General features: G+C 47.2%; 1 protein-coding gene across 8 annotated transcripts in view; it reads right to left on the bottom strand.

Moving 5' to 3' along the window:
- Positions 1-7362: 7362 nt before the first annotated feature.
- PPIP5K1 (diphosphoinositol pentakisphosphate kinase 1) overlaps positions 7363-16293 on the bottom strand; it is a 53342-nt gene continuing 44411 nt past the window's right edge. For all 8 annotated transcript variants that reach the window (XM_026087363.1, XM_026087365.1, XM_026087366.1 and 5 more), the window contains 3 exons: positions 10980-11117; positions 10421-10534; positions 7363-9161 (listed from right to left, as the gene is read on the bottom strand). In XM_026087363.1, the coding sequence (XP_025943148.1) occupies positions 8455-9161; positions 10421-10534; positions 10980-11117 (959 nt within the window). In that variant the 3' untranslated portion in view covers positions 7363-8454. The remainder of the gene's footprint in view (positions 9162-10420; positions 10535-10979; positions 11118-16293) is intronic.

The following is a 16293-nucleotide window of genomic DNA, read 5'->3' as shown; positions in this document are numbered from 1 at the left end:
ATGCTGTAACACCTGCTCACCCTTCTCATTGTGGGCAGGGAGTTGGGCTGAAGGACATGTTGATTTGAGGGTAGTGGGGTGTGTGTGGGGGGGAGGTGGGAGGCTCAGCCTATTGCTCTTTGCTACAAAGAGCACAGTCCTAACCTTCTGACCTGAGCTTTGCACACGTACAGTGGCTAATGTACTCCTGCACATCATCAGTGTGACAGTAGGAGGCACAGAGGGGCCGTTGCCCAGTCACACTCAAAGAATAACCAAAACGCACAAGTACTGACCCCTCTAAAGCAGAAGGGCTGAAACAACTCTGGCCTCTGTTGGCCTATGATGTACTTACAACACCCTGCACTTGTAAACCAAAGGCTTTCTTGAGGAGTGTGGTGAGGCAGCTGATGAACCTGCACACTGTACTAAGAGATGCTATTTTCTGGATAGTGTAGCTGATGTGTGCCAGCCCTGAAAGCAGCAGCAGTAATCTCCTCCCTGCCTGTATGCCAGAGGTCTAGTTCCTTAACCGCATTCAACTTTTTTGCTACCCCTAGGATGCCTAGGATGTGAGGAATAGAACCTGCTTTGTGAGGAAAGGGGATCCTCTTCCCTAAAAGATTTGGGGAAAGTAGTTTAGTAAAGGTGTTTGCTCTTAGTTCCTCCACATCCGTGGCAGGGACATGCATACTTTCCTTGCCAACACAGCTGAGCTGCTGGCAAGACACGCTGTGCAAACATGCAATTGCAGCTGGCAGGCCATTGCTTGCACACCTATTGTGGGCTTGTGCCCTTACACTCAGGAGTGTAGCCAGGTGCCATGAGTGCACCATTGTCTCTGAATAGCCACCCAGAGCCTCCTTGGCATTCAGACCAATTCCAGCTGCGGGCTTCCAGCACTTTCAGGAGAGCAGCTCAGCTGCTCTGAGCCTGCAGCACCAGTGAGCCTTTGCCACATCTCAGAGCACTGCAAGAAGGTCTTGTCACAGGGAGGATTTTTATTTTATCATTTAGTAAGACAAAGAGAGTGGCAGTAGGACTTGCACTGGGGAAGGAGACATAAGATAAAAAGCAATGTGTCAAGGCTTGGCATATAACTCAACGTATTTCCATCTGCTTTGCTACTCACTGTGCTTGGCACTGAGCCCAGATCTGGTTCCAGAATTAGCATCCCAGGACTCTGTGTTGTGCTTGCCTGGGACGCTTTAGTCTCACTGCTAGTTTTCTGGTAGCTGCCATAAAGGAAATGCTGCCTTAGAAGCCTGCTCCTAGGACTAAAATGGGATTTCTAGGGAAATTGTTTATTTTGCATTTAATTTATATATTTATTTTTTGATGTTAAGCTACATTTTGTGTGGATTTAATATTTTAATTTATACATATTAACATGGCACCGTGTGCTCTTGGTGTCAGTTCATAGGTTTCTCAGTGCGGATACTCAGATGCTGTGATTTAAAGAACAACAACAACAACAAAGACCCAGAGAATTGGGTAGAGTATTTGCTGGCAGGGAAAGGGCTCTCTGGTTGAAGCCTGCCAGGCTGTGTCTAAAACCAAGCACCTGCAAGACAAAGCCTGAGGATAGCAACCCCTCCCCTAGGAGCAGCCAGCCCTTTTGACACAGGCCTTGTTAGGAGCATGTGAGCTTACTCAGGGATTTATCAAATCCCTGCCTTGTGCTGTATTCATTTAAACCATTGGATCACAGTGCATCTGCCAGAAGAATAAATGTCATTCTCTGTAATCCAATGGGGTCAGTGTCTATGAATGCTGGGTATGGCAAGCAATTGCAGGCAGTAACAGACTCTCTCCAGTTTTCCCCTGGACACTGCTCTGGGGATATTGCCTTCAGTGCTTTGGGGAGATCCTGGCACACCTGCCACTGGGAATGGCTGACAGCCATCTGCAGGGGCAGGATGCCCCATGCTCAGCACCAGGTAGCCAGAGGAACAATTGTTGCATCCTCATTGACTGGAGCCCTGGCTCCCTCAGAGTGGCTAGGAAGAAAAGCTAATGCACTAACTTTAGATAGACCCACATGTGAATGTTTCTCAATTTTAAACTTGAAGCAATTCTGACTAAGAAGCAGTGATAGTGAGGCTTTGCAAGGTGCCTGCATCCTCCAGGCAGGAGTGCCATCATGGGCATGTGTTCCACTGAACACCTGCCCTCCACTCGCTGTGCTCCTGCACTCTGCAGCTCTGCTGCTTTGACAGCTTTATCCTACACCAGTTTGCTTCCCTGTCCTCAAGACTCCACATTTTTGTAGCAGTCTGTGCTGCCTTCAGCTTCTCTCTCTCTCTCTCTCTCTGTCTTCAAAAACTATGGGGAAAAAGACTTGTAAAAATGCCAACTTTGTAAAAGGTCTGACCCTGCTCAGCCCTGTGAGTGGCTGCAGGGGCCAGCAGGACCCATCCAGAGCCAGAGGTAACACAACACCATAGAGAAAACATTAAACTCTGCTTTTGCTTGTTTCTGCATGTGGGCAACAATGCGTAATCTTCCTGTATGTAATAGGTTAAAAAAAATACTATTTTAAACCTATAATTAAAAAAGTGAACGTCTTAACTGTATTGAAATGGCAACTTGTGCTCCTAGCTTCTTTCTATGCTGAATGTTTTAAAACAGAGCCCTGATTCTTTTCTTCAGCATCATGTTCCTATTTCAATTTAGTTCCTTGACTTCTGTTCTTCTGTCCCTTTCCACGTGAAACACTGTAACTAAAAACTGTCAAGGGAGGAGCCCAACACATTAATAATAAAGCCACATTAATTGTGAACAAGAACACTCTCAGCTGTTTTAAATTGTTCCTTTAAGTGAGTCCACACTGTAGGCAGGGGGCATGTAGATACTGCTGCCATACCAGTATCCTTCCCTCCTCCCATGCTGGCCAGCTGCATCACAGCTGATGAATTCAGGTGAGCCCAGGATTTTCCACTAATGACACTTTTTGCTCTATACCTTCACTTGCAGCTCCTAAAACTTCCTATAGTCCCACTGAAGGGACAGCCACATCAGGGAGACACCCCTACCCCAGACAACAGCCTCCCTCCTTGATCCCACAGTTCCAGCTTCCTCCTCTTCAGAGGAAGAATCCTGCCTGTTCACACATGACCAAGGGCACAGGCCTGGACGCAGCCTGATACTCCAGTGTGGAGTTGTGCTCAGCAGCCTGTCCTGTGGATACCCCTGCTGCCTTGCAGTCCCTGAACGCTGCAGCACTCTGCCAAGAGCCTCGTGCAAGCCAGCCAGGCAATGCACCAGCATCAGGGATTCAGCTCGGTGCCTGAGGCCACTCAGGCACTGACAGGGCATCACACATTGCATATCCCTACTGCAACAGAGGATCTTCATATCTCTCCACAGCCTACCTCTGAAGGAAAGTCAATTTATTTCAGCTCTTTTGCTACTTAGTGGAAAACTAGGACAGCAGTCCTCTGCTCTGCCTGTGCTAGATATCAGTCAGGAGAGGCTGATGCCCAATCAGCTCTGCTCCTGTCTGGGTGTCCCCAGGAGGACAGTGGCATAGTTGAGTGCAGGGGACAGGGAAAGCAGGCACTGGTCTAGGAACCTTGGAAGAGCGGCCATAGCTGCCACAACATAATATAGCTGTGCAGCACGTTGCAAAGAGCTTAGAGCAGCCTGCTAAGGCTGTTACTAACAGGGGAGGGACCACAGACCACTTCCATGAACCAGAAACTATTTTCACAGCCGCTTTCCATCTCAACAGTACATGGACATGCTCCTGCTAACTGAAAGGCTGTGACCATACATGTTTTTCCCGAGGGTGTACAGAGAAAGGTGGCCTGAACACCTGTTCAGCACCATCCTGCAGAACAGAGCTCCCTGTCTGCCCGTTTAGGTGGACCATGCAGGCTGCAGTGAAGGCACCTACTACAGGCTGTTTTGCAGGAGAAGGGAGGCAAAGTCGGATTACCATAGCAGAAAATGCAGTAGGTAGAGTGCAGGGACATGGTGCAAGTCCCATAAGTATGTCCTGAGGCACCAGTGCCCCTACAGCAAAGAGCAGGGGGACACTGAAGCTGGAGTCTTTCAAGCGTCAGTGAGACCTGGATACCAGCATCAGTGCTGACCCACAGGCAGGTGGCTGTAACAGGGAAGTAAATCAGCACAGGCTACAGAGCAGGCCTTGGCTTTGCCAGGGCTACAGTTCAGTGCCAAACTAGACTTTGGTCAAATCAAACAACAAGAGGCAAACAGCAAACCCTTCAGGCTCCTGGGCTGATTGTTCCTCTGTGGCCAGTAGACAGAGCAGGCATTAGCCTGGTGGACTGGAGCAGAGTCCTTCTGGACCAGAATAGTAGGGAAAAAGGGGACACTCACACAGAGGATAGAAAACAACTGTCCTCTGCTTGTGAGTTGTGTTTCAACAGTCAGGGCTGCCTGAGCCTCACCAAGCCAAAGATGCAATGACTGCATATGCAGTACAATCCCACAGTTTCTCCAGCTCCAAGGACTCTGCTCATACATGCTGACTGACAGTGAGGAACACATGGTCTGATGGAGGAACCATCACTTTCCACAGCCCACACAAGATATTGCCATGCTCCAACTACCTGATATAGACAGTTGGTATTTCCTGCCTGCTCTGCCTCAAGCCCTTGATCCATCTTTCTATACTGCTTTTCCATTGCACATGGTGACAAGAATTCAGGAAGGGAGTTTTGCTTAGCAGTATCTGCCATGGATGTGACAAGCCTGATCCCAGCTACCCCAACTACTGCAGGCAAAGTTTGTAGCTGCACCCAGCCAGAGATACAGGACCATGCAGCAGCCACTTGTGCTGATGGGACAGGGACCTGTGCAGCCCAAAAGCATTTGAAAAGTGTAGCTTAAGCATCAGCATCAGCATAGATTTGAGGAGCCAGAGCTGGCTTTGTCAGGATTTAGCTGAAAACGCCAACTCCTGCCAGTGTATCCAAAAATTACATAATTGTCTTTTCTTTTTTCTCCTCCTTTGTTACTCAAAGCACTTTGTTACACCACTTCTAGTTCAAACAACAAAGAGATCATAGAGAGAACAGGACGAGACCAATTTCCACATCCCTTTGTTTGGAAAGGGATGTGCCATCAATCACAACTGCTGCTAAGCCAAGAAAAATGTGCTGAAGACACTGCACTAACAGCAGACAGTCAGTGCTGAGATTTCACCACACACACTGCAGATGCTCGTTTGGAAGTGTTAGAGCATCATGAAAGACCATCGAGTTCTTAACAGAGGCAGCTGTTAAGCAGCTCTTGTATAGAGGGTACCATCACTTCCTGGCCAGTCTACCAAGTGTAGCAGAAATAGGCTAGAACCCAATTCTTGCACCACAGCAGCTATCCCAGCTTCCTTCTTGGCTGTCTGTGGAACAATACTTGGTTAAGTCTTTTGAGTTCCCAACCCCCAACATTTGCCTCCACAGCATAAACACTACTTACTAGTCACAAGCAACCAAACTGTCTCCCTGTTACTCTGCCCTGCATCAGGAAATCCTTTATAACCTGATACATCACAAACTGTCTGGAGAACAAAACAGAATTACTACTATGCAAAATACCAATGCAGACAATTTCTGGATAGAGGACTCCAGCAGCCGAAACACRTATTCAGAAGCTGAAATTAGACACTAATTAGAATTTGTATAAATATTTGCACCTTAGGACATGGAGTATTGTATTTGTCAACATGACAACAAAACCCCTCCCTGTCTCTCTTTCCTGGGCCCAAATTCTCATTGAACTTTAGAAACGCAGCAAAGCCACAGCTGCTAGCTCCTTCCAAAGTATGGCTCCCTTTTCATTTCCAGATGAAAAAATGGGCTGAAGATGAGGGAACATTATAAATAACAGTGCTTCTTGTAACTGGAAGGAATCTACACAGGAATTCAGCTACTGCAGCACTCATTAGCCCTTTCCTGCAGAACCAGGCCTTCAGAGCCTTGCAAAAAATGCCCTTTTCGTACTTAGATGACTTGCCATGTCTCACAGCACCAGCTCTTGGGCAGTGTTACTACAGCAGTCACCCCTGTCAAGCTGTGGAAGCACAAGGATACTGCAGACAGTAGACACTTTCCCTGGGGGAAATGGTTTTCAACCACAAAGATCCGTAAAGGCTTTTCTTGCACCCAAAGCCCAGTCTGTCTTTGCTGCTTGTTGGTATGGCAGAAGGGCAGCTAGCACTGAGAGACAGGCCTGACCCTTCTCTCTGCAGTGCAGAGGGAGCAGAAAGGCAGGTGACTTGCCAGACATTGTACAAAGTAAACCCATCCCACAGTAGGTACTGAGACTCTACAAGAGCTCCCAGTTGTATTGGGGTAAGCATCCTCAGTCCAGGTCCCCGACCCCACAAGACTCCACTCGCATCACCTTTGAAGGAGCAGTGCCCCACTCAGCAATGATAGCTTGCAGAAGATGCTACGTCTACTACAGCAACAACTCTGCCCAGGTCCAGGCAAAGCTCCCAGCTCTGTGCATGCCCAGGTGGGCTCACCCTCCCTGCACAGAAACAAGCAAAGCCTGGCAGAAGCAGCTCTTGCTTCCAGCAGGGACCCTGCTGCTAGAGCAACAGTGCTGACATACACTGACCTTGGGAGCAAGCTAGAAAGGACAGCAGAATCAGGTGCCTGGGCGGTGCCTGAGAGGGGCAAGGGGGATCCAGAGAGCTTCCCCACCTCTAGCTTCCTTGCAGCCAGCTGCTGGAGAGGGGCTCCAAAGTCCAGGAGTCCCCAGTCAGAACAGGCGGAGGTCAGGGCATCTGTTTTTTCAAGTCCTTAATGTAGGGTCACCAATAACAGAAGGAGGGCTTCCTTACAGCATGAAGCAGGCCCTCCTCCCAGGCCCCAGCATATATCCTAACAAGAGCAGGCTGGCACAGCCTTGTGGAGAAGGGGAGCTAGGTTTCCTCTTGGCACAGTGCTGCACTCAAGAGAGCTGTAAGATTGCTGCAGTTCAAGTACAAGTAAACATCACCCTACTTAAATACTGAAACTGGCAGCCAGGGATTATCAGGTGTGGGGAAGAGGACATGATACACAGGACATGCTTGGAGCTCTTACAAGGTTTGGGTCAAGTGAAAGGAGCCTAACACACTGCCCCTGCATTTTCATTCTTCAGCAAACCACCTGGGATGTGGGAAGCCAGGACCCCTTCCCCCTTATAGCCAGTCCTCCTACGGAGGAGAAGAGAGGTACCTGGCCTTCCTGAGAAAGGCCCCATGCCTGCATACTCACTTTGGTTGTAACTAGTCTCGGCCACAGTGTCTCTTTCAGGGCGGCCAACAATGAGCAGTGCTAGTGCCTTGCTGTCCTGGGCATTTGCATGCTCTAGTACGCGCACACTGCTGAGCAATTCAGCATCAGAGACAGAGACACCAGACCCACAGCATAGATTTACTGTGAACACACATCATCACAACACAGCACAGAGATCTTTGGGCACAGCTTCACAGAAACACAGATCCTAGCTACAGACAAACACACAGACTTGTCCATAAATACAGGAGGCACAGCCCTGGCCTGCACTCAGGATATGGCAGGGACACCTGTGCCAATCTTGCCCTCAGGCTTGTGCTCACAAGTCATTTACATAAATATGCATTAAATATTTTTCAGTTTATATACAATAAAGATTTCTCCTTATTGGTTTCTAATAATCCTGATTTGCTCAAATAGCAGTTTCTCTTAATTTCTGTCACCAAAGAGTTCAGAGCTTTATCCAGCCTGATCCCTGGGGACTAGAAAAACCCGTGTGTGTCCTCCCTGCACAACTCTGACTGGATCCCCAAGCTCCTGCCTGCCTGCCCCAGCCCAGTTGGAAAACATGCAAGTCCACTCCAAAGAGAGGTTTTCTTGCAAGTGGTGGTCTTGAATCTGATCACCACATTACTCCCCTTCCCACATCCTTCCAGACTGCCTTCTGCTTCTCCTATTCTTCCTGCCAAGGACTCTCTGGACCTGTTTTTGGTGACCAACGGTGGGGATGGAGAGGTGGAGAAAAGGAGGAAGAAGCAGAGAGGAGGCTGGTGGTTGTGATGAAACCCAGTTACTCTGGGCCGGGTTCTGAAGGCTATGGGACAAGCAATTTCCAGGGAGCAATTATCTCCTTTTGCCTCACCACCCCAAAAGCCTTGGCCCTACCAAACCCCTAACACTGCTGTCCCAGTGAGCACACAGCCCTTGGAACACCCTGCACTAATGCAGCACCTTGTCACTGCTCCATGGAGGTGCCATGCCAGTACGAAGACTGCACGTGTTGTTGGTTTAACATGGCAGATGGGTGTTGTCACTTGCCAGTCAGCGAAGAGCTGGCTTGCATAGGAGTGGAGCAGACTCTTCGGCACCTCAGAGTCCTGTGGCCTCGGGACATGGCTTGTTCTGTGCTGTGGACAGCCAGCTGCATGAAGTGCTGTGCAGGAAGTTGGGCTGGCTCCAGGCTAGAAGTGCTTGCAGTGTGCTGTCCAGTGAGCCACTAGTTCTGCTGATCCTCCCAGCACAGTGGCTGCAGCTCCTCCACGCTTGTTTCAGGAGGCAGTGGCTTGTCCTGGTACAGGTGACCAGACAGAAGCTGGCCTGACAGAGCACTGTTGCCCAGTGACTCCTTGCCCATACACTCTGGCTCCAACACCTCTCCCAGCAGCTCTTCGTCACAGAGCACCAAAATCTCCTCAGACAGCCCTGAATGATCCAGGCCAGCCATTCCCCCTAAACACTCCTCACCTGGCTTCACTCTCTCCCCAACTGTCCTTATCTCAGACCCTGCACCACACTTCGACTGCCCTGTGTTATCTAGATCTAACATTTCCCCAGATGATTCTTCTTCATCCAGCTCCACAATGCTCTTCTCCTTTGGGTCAGAGTTCTCACCCACCAGTTCCATCTTGCACAGCTCCAGGACCCTACCTGATTCTGGGCCCTTATTCCAGATCAGGGTCTCTGGGGCGCTTGGCTCCCCACTGAGCTGATCCATGGACAACTCAGACATCCCTAGCTTCAAGTTAAGCACTCTATCTGAGGACTGTGTCTCCCCTTGCTCAGGGGACAGGCTATTCAGCTGCTCCTCACTTTTTGGGGGGCTGATGGAAAGTTTCTCAGTGAAGCTGAAACGAGCGCAGCTGTCCACAGAAGTTGGGGAGGATGGGCCTGCACTGGAGACAGTACTGGAGGGACCACTGCTGTCTGCAAAGAGGAAGAAAAATCTTAGACATTTAGGTAATATTTTCAAAGCCAAAGCCTGAGCAGACTCAAACTGTCCCAGTCCCACAGCTCTCCAAGCAAGCAGGGAGGGTCATCTACATTCCAGGCACCCTGGCAGGAGCTTGCAGCTGCTGTTAGCTGTGCTTCTGGCAGCTCAGCTGATCAAAACCCAAGCACAGATACCACACTTGCATCCTGACATACATTGCTCTGTTGACATACAGCTAAGAGTGATGCTGATGGCCTTCTAGAGCAAAATGTGAAATCTGATGTAGGACTTTGATCTGAAAAGCAGTTTCTCATTTCCTCATTATTATGGGACACTATCAGCTTCAGTCTTGCTCCCCTTGGTTTCTGACAGACAGTCCCTAAATGTTGAGTTAGAGCTGCCATTGGAAGAGGTGGTGTTACCTCTCTGTTGATGCTTGCTCTTGCCTTATGTTGTACAACAAGCTGGACTACAGAACAGATCTAGGTTAAATCTAATCCAAAGGCAGAGGATTAAACATCTGTTTTCAGCCAGATCAGTTCCCTGACCTTGCTGCCTACACACACACACACTAGGCCTGGCACAAGGAATGCACAGCCAGAAGAGTGGGACTGTTCTTTCAGCAGCAACCCAGATTTGTGTTATTAAGGCATTTGCTGTGCAACTGTCTGCTAACCCTTTGCCCTTCAGTCCCAGTTAGATATTTGCAAACAACAGTCATCAGCTCTGCAGAGACTGTGGGAAGTGAGACTCAGAAGCTACAGAAAGAAGCACAGAAGTGAAGAATCAAAGGATAGGCTGTCCTATATGGAGTTCTGGGTGAGGCACCTACACAGTTGGTAGGGAAGGGAAGGCATTTCCATATGCTGAAACTAAGTTGGCCATGTGTCACAGAGAATCACAGAACTTGATATGAAAACAAAGTGCATTTAGTTCCTGCATGTCCCAGTGCACACAGCAGAGGATGTATGGAGAGACAACACACATCCAAACAGCAGATGTCCCAGCAATGTACAGTACTATAAAACAATCAGGTTTTGCATCTTTCTCTGGAAGCTCTCTGACAGGGTAGATGACTACTTCCCCTTCACCTATTTCCCCTTTGTCTCCACCTTTCCCTAACCAGTTTCTGTTCCTTCAAGGGCAGAGCCTAGAAACCCTGAGCACCACTACTTGGCTTTCACCATTCGGCACCCTCTACTTCCCCCCTCACCACCACATTCATTTCTGACCAAGAAAGGAGCACACTCACACCAAGGGGGTTTATCCGAACGCTGGCGCAATGGGAAAGAGGATGATGACAGGATTCGCTGAGACATAAAGGGGTCTCCTGGTATCTGGCTGCCAATCATTGAATCAAACAAAGCTTCAAGGAAAAAAAACAAAAACAAAAACATAGATCAGTAATATTCAGACACAGAGTCCACATAACCCAGCAGCCACTAGCAGTTGCTCAGGGAAGAGCTCAGGAACAGTGCAAATTCAGAGCCGTGCCTGCCCTTCAGCCTCTGGGGATCTGAGATTGGGATTTCCCAAGCTGGAATTTGCATCTATGTCACTGTACTTATCAGTCACAGACAGACAAGACTGATTACTTGTCTCTCAAATAAGTGGCCCTGGATGGTTCTGAGCAGGATCCCATACCTTGCTCTTGAACTAGAACACCCTGGACTAGGTATCAGAAATTGTACTTACTACCAGTCCTGTCAAGTTGATCTGTCCCAACAATGCAAAAGAGCAGAAAGTCTGTGCTATCTCCTTGCCTTGACTCTATTCTGCCTTACCCAGAGACAAGCCCACCTCATCAGTACCTGCGGTAGACTGGACATGTGATTCGCTGCAACTCCTGCACACAGCCGTCAGGAACTCATTGACCTGTCGCAAAGAGAGGGAGTTGTGCAGGGTCTCCAGGGGATAAATGGTGGGAACCATGGAACAGCCTTCAAAACCTGGAAAGAGACCCAATCAGAAAATGAATAGAGCAAACAGCAGCCTAAACCCATGCAGGACCATTCACGGCTGAAGGAGCTGGACAGCCTGGGAATCAAACAGGCACACTCAGGCCTAAGGTCACCTTTTCCAGGCCGGGAAAATTGCCACTAGGCAACCACATGCAATAACAGACCTGAAAGCAAGCGTGCGGGCACACGCAAAAGGAGAAGGAGGAGGGAAATATCTAGCAGCAGCTGTTTGCTGCAAAGTCTGACTCTTTTGTTAACCTATCTGGTAATTATAAAGAACTTAGCACAGAGCCCCGCAATTTGCAGAAGCTCCTCTAGGTGAAGTCAGCAGAATTTCCATGAAAGGACTCACACTGCTGCTGACTCCAGCCTGGGACACAGTCCACCCTCTCCCCAGTGAATTACAGCACACTGCTACAAATGCAGGGAGTAGCAAAAACCTTCCTCTCTTACAGCAGACCCTCCAATATAAGCCTGACAGACTATCCCCAAAGCAGGAGGTGGAGAACAATATGAATTATTTGGCCCCCTAAACAAGACTTTTTTGCCAACAGTCCCAGAATTAGTAGAAATTGGTATCTCAGTACTTAAGGGACATAACTCTTTTGGTCAGAGCAAAGCTGCATCACAACTCTTCACAAGAAATTTTTTGCTACTCAAGCCAACAGAGCGTTACAGCAAAGCACCTTTCTCTTCATACAAGCTTCCTGGCAATGCCCTGTGGCACCAAGCCAACATGAAACTGTCAGAGGAGAAAGGAAGAGAGAGATGAGTCATTGGATTTACGGGAATAAGGCCTCCTTCTGTTCTGCCCCTTGCATTTAAAGGCCTCTAAACTTCTTAAGCCTAGGCTTCCCATTCTGTGACTCCCCAAGCTCCCTCAGCAGATTTTTCTCTCTCCAAAAACAACCCTGAAAAGGAATTGGTTTTGTTCCTATAGGTAAGGAAAGTTATTTTAAAATGCAAAAAGTGCAACAGTTCTTGATGTATTGCTGCATCAGGATTGCAGCCCAGCACACTCCCAGGCTCAAATTGATCCCTGAAGCTTGACAGCACCTACTAAGAAGAAGAACTTGAGATCCTGGATTATCTGCTAAGGGTAGTATTGTTCCAGTCACCTTCAAGTTTCAATGGACAGCCTCTGCTCCAATGCGTTCACCTAACTCAGCTCTGCAACAGGCAAGGAGGGTAAGCCAACAGATGGTATTTAAAGTGAATCCATGTGCAACATGAGGAAACCACAGACCAGAACATCACCAGTGTGCAGTGCTGCAGGGACATTCACTGCCGTAACAGCTACTGGAGACAGAGAATGCTTTAGTCAATCCAGAGAGGTTACCTGTGCCACAAATGGCCTATAAACATTAATTCAAGACATGAAGGGTAACAAATCCTTGGCTAGGAGGAAGGAATGTAAGCTACGGCAAAACTACCATGCTCTTCTGTCCCTTGCCGAGAGGTCCCTTGAGCAGAAGGGCTGAATAAACAAGAGTCTCTATTCATTATTTTCACGTAGGTATTCTGGGAGACAGTCTAAAGGAAAAGGAGGAGGGAAAGACTGAAAGAACAGCAGCGTGGAGATGGTTGTGGAGCAGAGTATGAGGCTAATGTCATTTCACAACAGAATCTGGTTTAAGAAGGGCCAAAGTTGGCTCAGTTATCTGGGTCTCCAAAGAAAAAGGGAAGAAGTTTAAATTTCACATAGGGCAAAGCAGAGTAGTTCCAAGATGCACTAGAGGCACTGATAAGGAGCTGAGTGTGTGGACACTCCTACAACAAAAAGAGAAAATCAAAGGTCCAGTGTTAAAGGAAACATGAAATTGAAAATGCTACTAACGCGAAACAATGCACCTAGATCTCAGAAGTGCTGAATGTCTGCTAGCACAGCTCTTTTCAGCACTATGTGACATAATTGGTCCAAAGAAAGATGAGAAAAAGGCAAAAGTTTCCCTTCTCAAGGTGAAATACTACTATTTTTTAAGCAAGCCTTGCCATTTGCATACAGTAGCCCACTTTCCTGCACACTACCCTTTGCCTGCTTAGATGTTATTGAGAGGCCAACAAAGGCAGTTTCTTGCCACCACAGTAGAGCCAAGGAAGAAATTACTGCTAGAGACCATAATTCTTATTTGTATCACAGTGGCAGCCAGAGGCCCCAGTAAAGGATCTAACCACTGCTGCACAGCACATGCTTAACAAAGAAATGACATCTTGGGGAAGGAGCAACAGACAAAGTGTGAGTGCAAAACATAACAGGAACCCAGTGCTGACAGCTCAGCTATTGCTGATACTTCCTGAAACTCTTTTCATGGGGCCTGCAGAACAGACATCTCTGATGTGGATAACTGCACAAGAAATTAAACAGAGTCCCATTCATTTTGTACCAAGGAGTCTTAGAGCAGCCCACAGAGGAACAAGTCTAATTTTTTATTTCATTTGGGTTTGACTACACTAGCTGCATTAAGGACGCAGAGGGGAATATGCTCCCTCCAGAATTAGGCCTGCCCTGCAGGGAAAGGCATGCGGCTGGGTTGTGCAGACCAGAGTAGCTAAAAATGAATCCCAAACTCAACTGTAATCTTCTCTGGGCAAGGAGGACAGTGTGGTTATGTCTCTCAAATTTTTATTCAGTGAAATAAAAAGAAGCCATCTGTTAGAGTCAAGCAAACAAGCTCTGGTAACAGAGAAACCTTAAGACCCACAAGACAGAGGAGTCTGCTGAACACGTATTATTCTGGATGTCCCAGGAGACTACATGTGATGTAAGCAGCAGATGCATTGGGGGGCATGTCTCTGCTCTGAATTGGTAATGCAGAATCACCCTGACACAACAGCAGAGAGTACAGTACTGCCTGAAGAGCCATTTTGCAGATGACAACGTACAGAGGTATAATCCGTCTACAGGATTACACAGCCTGCTTCAGCTCTCCCAGGCACATCGATGCTAAAGCTGAAGGTCTGACCAAATTACAACTGAGTTAACTACATTGCAGTTCTGATCCTTCTCCCCGAAGTTTCACGTTCCTGACATTTGAATATATTGCTGAGCACTATTGGAGAATCTATTCTGATTCACCTCAAAGTCTGAAAGTAAATTCATCTAAAGTTGTTAGCAGCAGACCTAAAATAAACAGATTTTACACTGGAAAAAGGGAAGAACAAGGGAGAAAACAAGACCTTGACTCCACTAACATCTTGATTGCTATTATTATTACACAGGAGATGTGCCAGTCTAGAAGAACAAACAACAGGGTAAACCCTCTAGAGGAAACCAGTATCATTTCATTTAATGGAAGCATCTAATTTGAAACAAAGTAACACACAAGTTTCCTAAACTCTATCCATGCCCTAAGGAGATCAGAAAAAAAGTTTCCTGTTTAATATGAGTTGGGAAAGTTACGTTTATATTGGCCAAATGTTCCCTGAAATGAAATCAGCAGAGGTGTGATTATCCCTCAGAGCTGATAACTCAGTAACTCATCTAGGAGACAGTTGCATTCTTTCACAGGAGGCATGACAAAGGATCAATCTTCAAGGAGTCCGAACAGTTCATTCTTTAGCTTTACTAATAGTGATCTGAGGTCCCAAATATGGTAAGCTTTTCTACTAGCAGAGGGACATAGTTAAAAAAGAATGCACTTACTGCTCCAACAGGCTGATAAGTACAAAGCAGTTACATTGAACAAGAGCAATAACTTAACTACAGTCAGCCAACAGACAAAGATCAAGGCCAAGAAGGACTCAAATAAGAAGTCTTTTTGGTTCAAAGCAATCCTTTCTGTGTATTATACTTTTGCCTAAGAGTTCTGAACACCAGCACACACAACTTGATTATCAGAAGTTACCAAGTTACTACCCAGCTCTCCAACTGTGAACTCCACGTTGAGTGGGGAAGGTGCCCATTCCTTTGTGACAGACATTCTGAAAGCAAAATGCAGACCAAAGGGACCTGATACCTCCAAAAAAGGTCTGTACACCAATATCATATCAGCTATTCTGGAGTAAAGACAGCACTCGCCTACTCTCAGCACAAATTCTGAAGGGTGTGGGAGAAAAAGTTCTTCTCCAATACGCTTGGTCAGTCCAATCTTTGGGAGAGCGCCAATATGTATATGAATATGTACTTACACATGTGTACATGACAGGTACATGAACTAGGATTTTTGATAACCAGCCTTTCAAAATGTCTGAACAGTCAGATTGAAGGTTTATTCTAGTCCAGCATCTCTCCGCCCACAGTGCCAAAAGCAGATATGCAGGAAAGCGTATTAGACTAGAGATCACATGTAGTGATTCTTCCTCAAATACTCCCCCAGACTCCAGTGACTTGCAGCTCAGAGCTGTCCTGAACTTGATGCATCTCTTCAATGAGATTCTCCAGCCTCCCTTTGAACTCAGGTAAGCTCTCAACATCCCTCACGTGCTGTGGTGAGGAGGTCCTCAGTGTGTGAAAAAAGTCACTTCTGTCTGAACCTGCTTCTCACTCATTCCATTTGAAATCTCCTATTTCTTGTACTGGAACATTAGATAGATCCCCCCATCACTCCTCTCCAGGCCACTCAGGTTCAGACCATTATCACAGTCATCTTTCCCAGACTGCAGATTTCTAGCTTACCCACATCTTCAAGTGGTGACGGTAAACTTAGAGCCCACCATTTTATATACAAATTTGGGGCTGTTTCCCCCTGCCATTTTACATTTACTTACACTGAACATAACCAGCTCTTTTACTGCTTAGTCACTCATAATCATAAGGTCCTTCTCTATTTCTTCACAGCTGACCTTTGCCTTCAGTACCTTGCAATTCATTAACAACATGAACTAACTTCACTCTCTTCCTTTTCCAAACAATGAGCATGCTGATGAGCACAGGTTCCCAGACAGATCTCTTCAGGGCTCCAGTGCTGATCTTTCTAACTATGGATACCAAGCACATACTTCTAACTCCCTGTCCCAGTATTTTAACTCATGTTTTCTTTGTGTGGATAGAAGTACGATTGAAAGACAGGAAAGAGAAGATAGGTGTACACAGTTTTTATATAGGGGGGAAATAGGACTGTCAGCTGCAGAGACTGGAGAAATGTCTGCTAAGAGAAGAACCTCAAGAGGAATTCCAAACATGCTAAATAACTGTGGGCTTGAGGTCAGTCAGACTGAGAAAACT

This window comes from Apteryx rowi, unplaced genomic scaffold (assembly GCF_003343035.1).
Source record: "Apteryx rowi isolate R43461 unplaced genomic scaffold, aptRow1 scaffold_713, whole genome shotgun sequence".
In the NCBI taxonomy this organism is placed as follows: Eukaryota; Metazoa; Chordata; class Aves; order Apterygiformes; family Apterygidae; genus Apteryx; species Apteryx rowi.
The sequence above is the reverse complement of the archived record's forward strand: the minus strand, read 5'-3'. Positions and strand labels throughout refer to the sequence as shown.